The sequence below is a fragment of the Mesitornis unicolor genome, unplaced genomic scaffold (genome assembly GCF_000695765.1).
Source record: "Mesitornis unicolor isolate BGI_N332 unplaced genomic scaffold, ASM69576v1 scaffold31514, whole genome shotgun sequence".
NCBI lineage: Eukaryota > Metazoa > Chordata > Aves > Mesitornithiformes > Mesitornithidae > Mesitornis > Mesitornis unicolor.
The window spans coordinates 1-8500 of record NW_010181289.1 but is presented as its reverse complement, the minus strand read 5'-3'; the positions used below and the strand labels follow the sequence as shown (position 1 = coordinate 8500).

The window sequence follows — 8500 nt, the reverse complement described above, 5'->3', positions numbered from 1 at the left end:
TCGGGTAGAGCAAAGTCTCGGAGACAACAAGCCCCTCCGTGCGGGCCTCAGTGCCCAGACCCAACGCGGTCACCGGAGCGGCGGCCGCCAGACGAACGTTCCCGCGCTTTCGTCACAGCGGCGCAGCAGCGCTGGGGCGGCTGGGGGCGGGGTCCCGAAGGCGGGCTGGGCTGTCCCGGAGGCTGCTGGGGCCGCGGGGTCGGGCTGGGTGGTTGTCACGGTGGTTGTCGGCGCCGTGGTATCGGGCCGTGCTGAGCGGCCGGGCTGTCCCGGGGACTGCTGGCGCCATGGTGGTGCAGCGCTGGGCCGCGCTGGGCAGATGGTTACTGTGGAGGCCGGTGAGGCCGGCCCTGCTCCTCAGCCCGGTGCTGCTGCCGGCAGCGGGCCGACGGCTGCCGTTCTCCACTACCTGCGCGAGGTATTCAAAGAACAGGCGGCTGAGGCAAAAAAGAGTCATTTCGGAAAGGAAACTGGTAAGTCCTGAGGTAAAAGAACTGTTGATGTGCAGGGTAGTTACCTTGCGGGGCGGTCTTCTCGCCCGTCTCCTTACAGTCATCTGGTGATGCGAGGGCCTGTTTTTTTTCTAAACTCCGATAAACCTTGTGAATAGTGAGGAAATAAGTATGCCGTGGTGTTCAGAGGGGTCGTGGTACAGGGGAGGGCGCCTTCAGCCGCAGCCGCTCTTGGGCTTGAAAGCTCGCGTGGGTCGAGAAAACAAAAATTCTGACGTAGCTTTAAAGCTAAAACGTTGCTTTGTTTCTCGCTGTTTTTACAGTCTTGCATAGTGGTCAGCTGCCAAACGGACGGCATTTTATTTAGGAGAAACTGCAGAGCCCTATCACTTTTTCCTCATGTTCTTTTTTTTATTACGTTTCGGTGGAAAACCTTATTTTTTTAACGGTCAGTAAATCACGTTCTATTTAAAGCGATAGTTTCTTGTCTCGCCGTGTGGTGGTGCCAAATACTTTTCTAAAAGAGGCTTTTTAAAGAAAGCACTGGTAATAGTATGACTTTAATTACCAAGAGTTAGGGTTTTTTCAGTTGCTTATCTTGATAATGTAATACTAATTGGACTTTTTCTTCCTCGCATACTGTTTGAGCTATTTTGTTAAAGTGACCTTTATTGCTCATTCTCAGTATGAAGTCACTCAGTGACTGTCAGAATTTGAATGTTACCACAGTCAAGGTCGTGCTTTCTCTTTTCATCCTGATATGTAAACAATTTCATCTGCCTGTATGGACGTGTTTCTCTAATGTTTTCACTTGTGGATTTCAACCCATTTCCTGCAGGTAGTTTTGATGATATTTACCTGTCTTGCTGACAGAAAAGCTGAAACACTGCAGCATAATTAGTTTGCCAGAAGTCAAATATTAATTTAATGTCAGAAATAGAGCCACAATCTGGAGTCCTCTTTACACTATGTATTTTTCTTTAGCACCTGAGCAACTTGCTGTGTCTTATTAGTATTTCCTCTGCTTATTTTGTTTGCAAATAATTTCTGTTCTTTGTCTTTAATACTTTAATTAATTGTTAGAAGGTTAAAGTTTGCCTTAATTTCATCACCTGGTATAGAAAGCATGAATCAGTATGAGAATGCACCTCCCACACGTGCACTGTGTCTTTTTTGCCAATTTCAGCCTGAGTTAAAGAAGCAAAAACTTGTGTGTATATAATTTTTTTAAAAATTTTGGTTTCATGGGTAGGAATGGAGTTACTGACTGAATTTGGCTTATAGTGTGCTAGCTCTCTTGAGCTACCTGTCAGCATTATAGAACTGTATTGAAAGGATACTTTTCCTGTTGTTAGTTCCCTTGATGTGAATTTTGCACTTTTGGTCTCAGAGCTTCTGCATTAGGTTGTGTTGGGTTGGCCAAAAAGTAATTGTGGGTTGCTTTTTTTTTTTAATAAATGGACATACATGTCTTGAAATGGATCCAACTTCATTTTAAACCTCAAATTCATTGTGTAACTCAACAACTGATAGTTCAAGCTTGTTTTAGAAATAGTGCATGTTTTTGTTAACAATTACTTACTTGGTGTTGATTTCCAAATGCAAAATCAAACGCCACATTTTCATTGTATTTTGCTGTATTACTTCCAGAAAGGAAAAAACTCTCTGCAAGCTCGTAAAAGGTTATGTGATGGGTATGGTGAAAAGGCCGTAAAACTATGGCAGTGTCAGAATTAGTGTACTAAATTTTGGTCTAGAGAACTTGGTGTGAAAGCTGCACCACGCTTAGGAAGGCCAGTGGAAGTTGATAACTGCAAAATAAAGGCACTGATCAAATCCAGTTGGTATTTAATGACATGAGAGATTGCAGATAATCTTAAATAAAAATTGAGCATTGAAAACCATTTAAAACAACTCAGATATGTTAGGAAGCTTGATATTTGTGTACCACATGAGCTTGAGGAACTTCATCTCCCTAAGCACATTGACATCTGTGATTTTCCCTTGAAACGAAGAAAACGATCCCTTTAGGAAATGTGTGATAACAGGTGATGAAAAAGGGATCCTCTACAACAATGAGGAACGACAAAGATCAGGGAGCAAGTGTGGTGAACCAGCTCAAAGCACTTCAGAAGCAGATATTCACCACAGGAAGGTGCTGCTGTCAGTCTGGTGGGATTTCACACATCTGGTGTATTTTGCATTGCTTCCAAGGAACCAAACCATTAATTCGGACATGTACTGTCGTCAACTGGAGAAATGAAATGATGCCACCAAACAGAAACATCCAGAACTGGTGAATCACAAAGGTGTTGAGTTTCTCCATGACCACGTACAAGTTTGGTCACTCAAATTGCTGCAGCTTGGATGGGATGAGTTACCACATCCACCAGATTCGCCACACCTGGCACCATCAGACCACCACTTGTTTTATTCTTTACAAAACACCTGAAATGGTAAAACCTCCACTGCTGTTGACATTCTTGAAACTGTTTTTTGTCAAAAAAGATAAGAACTTTTTTGAGTGCAGAATCATGAAGTTGCCTGAAAGACGGCAAAAGGTTGTTGAACAAATGGACAATATATTGCTTAATGCAGTTTGTTTCCCATGAAAAATTCACCTTTCATTTACCCAGAAAAAAAGACACAGTTATTTTTTGGCCAACACAATATAAAAGTACATAGTGTCAGGCCTGTACTTTTAAGGGAGTTTTTAAAACTACTTGGAAAATGAGATCTTTTTTTCTTTGATATTGTACTTAGTGTGCTGGTTTGTGAATGACAGCAGAGTTCTGATTTCTTCTTTTTTTGATGAATGGGACTCATCAGGACGTAGGAGGTCTGTGTGTTACTAGGTTTTGCCTAGTCAAGGAGCAAGGAGCAAGGAGCAGCCAAGTTGTGTGTAGATAACCCTGAGAAAATGTACCTGAACAGTGCAAACCCCATCCTTGTTACAGACGCGCTATTTCGCGGACCACCGGAGAGTGCGTGTGGTTGGAGGACGAGGAGGAGAAGGAGGTCATTCTTTTTATAGCGAACCCAGAAAAATATTTGGAGGTCCTGACGGTGGAAATGGAGGTGATGGGGGTCATGTCATTTTGAAAGGTAAAACTCACTAAATCTGTTTTGTTTCATGTGGTCTTGCTGTTTAACACCCCACCCCTCAGCAAAACCCCTCACCACCCTACAGGTGTGGTAGGAAATGGTAAGTGTAAAAAAATGTTAGAATGGTTATTTCTGTGTAAGATTTCTTTGATTATTGAGCTTTGTCCCGAGTTGTGGTAACAGGGGCATAAATTACACTGACAGCTTTAGAAAGCATTTTGAAAATCAAGGTATTTCGCACACGCTTTAGTGGCTGGTGGCTGACTGTGTTATGATAAGTTTAGGATCTGATCAAATTTTACTCTTAAGATGGACAAAACTGCTTCTGCCCCCACCCTGCTGCACAATCTGCTAATCTAGCAGATGAATTTTCCAGAGTATTTTCTAATGGTTTATTTTGGAATGACCACTTAATAAAGTGCATGGTTAATAAACCTAAGAAGATAACTAAAGCAGATAAACTTTGTTATAACTGACATTAATATTAGTCTTCCCTGATATGTTATTGTTGAGATGGCGAATAGCATATGTGTTCATGCAATAGTCAGAAAGGGAAAGGACAATCAAGAGGTTGTTCTTCTGTGCCTGTTCTACTAAACCAAGGTGTTTAAAATATGCGTATTTTGCTTAACAGCTGACCAGCAAACAAAATCACTCTCTTCAGTCCTCCCATTCTATCAGGGTTTTCATGGAGAGAGAGGAGGAAAAAAAACCTGCTATGGAGCTAATGGTGCATATGTGTATGTTAAAGTAAGTAAATCAAGGTTGCATGCTAATCTGTTAGCTTTGTATTGATGTCGCTGATTGTGAAGCTGTTTGACCTTGCTGTGAGAAAATCTCATGTGTGTTTTTTCAGAGAGCCTTGTGTGTTGTCTCTGCTGAGACAGGACTGGTTGGCGCACAGACAGATCAAGCTGCTTTAAATTTTTTACAAAAATCAGGCTGCTTTGGAAGGTACCTCTGCCCCAAATGTACAAATAAGGTTTTGATTTGCTTTACTTCTGGGGTCATATGCCTAGAGCAGTCACAACACAGAACTTCTTAAATAAGGGCAGACTTTTTTCTTTCACACTTTTGTTCTTCAGCATGTGTTTTGGTGCACACCTACAACATGTTTCTTAGCTAACTACTGGGCTTAGGCTCCTTTTCTTAAAAGGAGAGCAAGGGGGTTATAGCGCTGTTAACATTTTAATGAAGTGTAAATACCTGACAGTGCTGTTTAGGTGTTTGGGCTGAGAGTGAGCCTCATGAAGTACACTTCTCTTCTTGAATTCCCTTGCTTGAGGACACGGAGGAATGATTTTCAACAAATCTGAAATCAGTTGGTAAAGGATTTGCCACAGAGTTTGCGATTCAGTGTAATGCTTGAATCTCTCTTCGCTCTAAGGTCCCTGTAGGTACGTTGGTTAAGGAGGATGGGGCAGTTGTGGCTGATCTCGCTCAACACGGTGAAGAGTACGTTGCAGCTTATGGAGGAGCTGGAGGGAAAGGCAATCGCTTTTTTCTTTCCAATGAAAATCGAGCTCCAACATTATTTACTCCAGGAGAACCAGGTCAGGAAAGGGTCCTCCATCTGGAACTCAAGACAACAGCTCATGCAGGACTGGTGAGTATCGCTGTGGTTTTCCACCTTCCTTGGCGTTGCAGGATCATACTTGACTGACTGAAGAGATAATGCTTGATAACATTTTTATTAGCCTTTTGGCTTGCTTGTTTAAAGATGCAACTCTATGCTTTCTTGCTGTTACTTGGGAGAAGAGCGTCCAAAGTGATTTGCAGACCTGTTGCTCTCTTGCTGCTTGGTGTCATCCTACTTTTGCTCAATTCAACACTATATGTAGAAAAGCAATGTGCAAGGTCCAACAGTCATTAACAGGGTTGCTGATGATGCATAGCAGGCTTTGTCTGCTGATTCTGCAGATGAACAGTGCAGTATGGAGAGGTCTTCTAAATTAGTTTCTGTTTTCTTGTTTTGTCTTATTTTTTAATTGAGCAAGTTAAAATCTTCTTCTATTTCATATCCATATTTCTCTTTTTAAAGATACTAAACATTTTACTTTGTTAGTTCCAGGTTTAGCAACCTCTGAAATGGAAATACTATTTTAGACATGAATGCTAGGTCAACTTAGGGCTTAAGCTGTTTTTCACTTTTAAGTATGGAAATATTTTAACACTAGCTGCTAAAACACTAGCTGCTAAAATTGTACTTGGCTGCAAAGAGTTCTTACTGTAGTTCAACAGCTGCAGAATAACTGTCTGGTGTAGCAGAATTCTGTGAATTTATTTAGAGACTGAGAAAAGAGTTGGCACTGGTGAATCAATACCCTTAATTCTCTGACCTGCTGGGCAGTCTGGTCCTCTTCTTGCACTTCTGGCACTAATTTGTAAATCTGAGATGTGTCTGTTCTGTACTTTACTTCCTCTGACAACAATTCAGATGTGTCTGACACCAGCAAATAGGAGAATTTAGGATTTGATCTACTTTCATCTGAGGATTATTGACCATCTATGTAACTACCGTATGTCAGCTATAGGATATCCCAGAATAACTTAATTTCTGGGATAAGTTTGTTTAAATTCTTGCCTTCTCCCTAGAAGGCCAAGTTTAGATTTAATTATTTGATGTCGAGATTATGAAAATCCCTAACTTGTAGGCATTCTGGTTACTTATAGGTCAAACTATGTTACTGAATCAGGGACAAAGCTAATTCTGAATTCTTCTGAAGTAATAAATCAGAGTTAGACACCACAGATAAAATGGGTAGTGCAGGTCAAAGTGTCATAACATTGTTTCAGGGTAAAGAGATCTTATGGTATCTATCCTTCTGGCTCTTAACAAAGTAAATGGGCAAAAGGAAATGGCTTCAAATTGTGTCAGGGAAGGTTTAGGTTGGATATTTCTTTACTGAAAAGGTAGTTAAACACTGGAACAGGCTGCCCAGGGAGGTGGAGGAGTCACCATCTCGGGAGGTGTTCAAGAAGTGTGTGGATGTGACGCTTCAGGACATGATTTAGTGGGCATGGTGGGGTTAGGTTGATGGTTGGACTTGATGATCTTGAAGGTGTCTCCCATCCTTAATGATTCTATGGTTCTAAATACTTGAGATGGTACAAAAAATGTCAAGGGTAAGCTTCTATGTTTGATTTATTTAATGTTTATGAGAAAATACACGTTTAAATAAAGCAGGGTTTAGGAGAAATAAAAAAGGAAAAACAGGTGTTTTTATTTTTGGTGGTTTTAATGTTAATTAATATTGTTCTATTCATGCTGGAAGAACCTTGCCTGCAAAAGCTTGCTTTTTTTTTAAATCGAGGGATTAACCTAGAACTGTGGCTTTAATGAGTGTTTGTATTCCAGGTGGGCTTTCCCAATGCTGGCAAATCATCGCTTTTGAGAGCAATCTCCAGAGCAAAGCCAGCAGTGGCTGCCTACCCCTTCACAACCCTAAATCCCCATGTCGGCATTGTCCACTATCAAGACTATGAGCAAATAGCGGGTGAGAGTCGTGGTATGTTGTGTGTACCTTGAGAGCAGTTTGTGTCACCTGGGTTATTCTTTGAAAGGTTGCAGAAGTAAGTTTAGCAGTTCTGTAGAATTCTTGCTAGTTCTAAAGAACTGCTAACAAAACAATACTGAAAGCCCATTTCACATTCACTTATATATGCCCTTAATAGCAAACTAGCAATCTGAGTTCTGTCTTCAGTGGAATAATCTAAATTTAGGGGCTTTAAAAGATAACAGCCAAACTTAACACGAGGTATGCCTTTATATTGATGCATTGAGATGTAACTTTAAAAGTACTCGCACTGGTCAGTAGAAGACTGGGTTTTTTGTTCTGCTTTGTTGGATGTGCTGATTCATTGTGAAATTTCTCTTGTAGTTGCTGACATTCCTGGCCTAATAAAAGATGCTCATCAAAACAGGGGCCTCGGGATGGCCTTCCTAAGGCATATTGAACGCTGCCGCTTTCTCTTATATGTGGTGGATCTCTCTGTATCTCGGCCATGGATTCAGCTGCAAGACTTAAAATATGAACTGGAACAATATAAAAAAGGATTGTCTGAGAGGCCTTGTGTTATCATTGGGAATAAGATTGACCTTGCTGAGTCCCAGATCAATCTGCCACTCCTTAAAGAGCAGGTAGCTGACCGGGTCATTGCATTGTCTGCACTGAGAGGAGACAACCTAGAGGAACTGTTGCTGCATCTGAGAGAGCTGTATGACACTTACGTGAAGACACAACTATCACAAGGGCAAAGCCCAGTCAAGTGGTAGGAACCAGAACTGTGCACTGTACTGGAAGGAGGAAGTAAAAAATAAAATCATTTCATTAGGTTGCATGTGTGTGGTTTTGAGGGCTTTTTTTATGGTTTAGTTGGTTTTGGTGGTGGTTTTTGGTTTTTTAATGCAAGGGGCACAGCATACAGATCTGTTCTGGACTGTTGCATTGGAAGGATGTGTTTGTTTGTTTGCTTACCTTTGAGGTGTCTCGGGTGTCTTACAGCAAAATTTGAAAATCACAGTCACGATGCGTGTTGAATTGGAAACCTGGATCCTGTTTGGCATTAGATAGCTAATTATGGATCTAGTAGAAATGACTGAAATTCAGGATCTGCAGGAGATGCTGGCTTGCTTTCTGAATCGGAGTGGAGTGATTTCTTAATTTTCACTAATCAAAAATTCAAAATTACAAATAAGTTGGTCCCATGTTCATGTGGTTTTATATCATAACCACTTTCAGTCATCTTCCCTTAATCTTTTTTCCTGTTCTGTTTTGGTGGTTTTTTTTTGTTTTTTTTCTCAGAAGGCACAACTGCTTGGTGTTTTTAGGGAGGAGGAGCATGAAACAATGGCAAATGATAATTGAAATGATTTCCTCACTAGTATAAATAATTAACTATCTCTAAATGCTGGCCAAATGCTGGGTCCTGCACTTGGGAAA

The 8500-nt window shown here is 41.1% G+C and overlaps 1 protein-coding gene across 1 annotated transcript; it reads left to right on the top strand.

The window, feature by feature from the left end:
* Positions 1-287: 287 nt before the first annotated feature.
* Positions 288-7833, top strand: MTG2 (mitochondrial ribosome-associated GTPase 2). Its single transcript, XM_010183389.1, has 6 exons — positions 288-473; positions 3410-3557; positions 4192-4307; positions 4945-5163; positions 6916-7054; positions 7439-7833. The coding sequence occupies exons 1-6, from the start codon at positions 288-290 to the stop codon at positions 7831-7833; spliced, it is 1203 nt and encodes a 400-aa protein (XP_010181691.1).
* Positions 7834-8500: the final 667 nt, after the last annotated feature.

What these genes read in the sequence shown, in the direction of transcription:
- MTG2 (XM_010183389.1), top strand. Translation starts at nt 288, where the DNA reads ATGGTGGTGCAGCGCTGGGCCGCGCTGGGCAGATGGTTACTGTGGAGG. An exon ending in GTGCATATGTGTATGTTAAA is followed by an intron (nt 4,308 to 4,944) that starts GTAAGTAAATCA and finishes CTTCGCTCTAAG; the next exon opens with GTCCCTGTAGGTACGTTGGT. An exon ending in CAACAGCTCATGCAGGACTG is followed by an intron (nt 5,164 to 6,915) that starts GTGAGTATCGCT and finishes TTTGTATTCCAG; the next exon opens with GTGGGCTTTCCCAATGCTGG.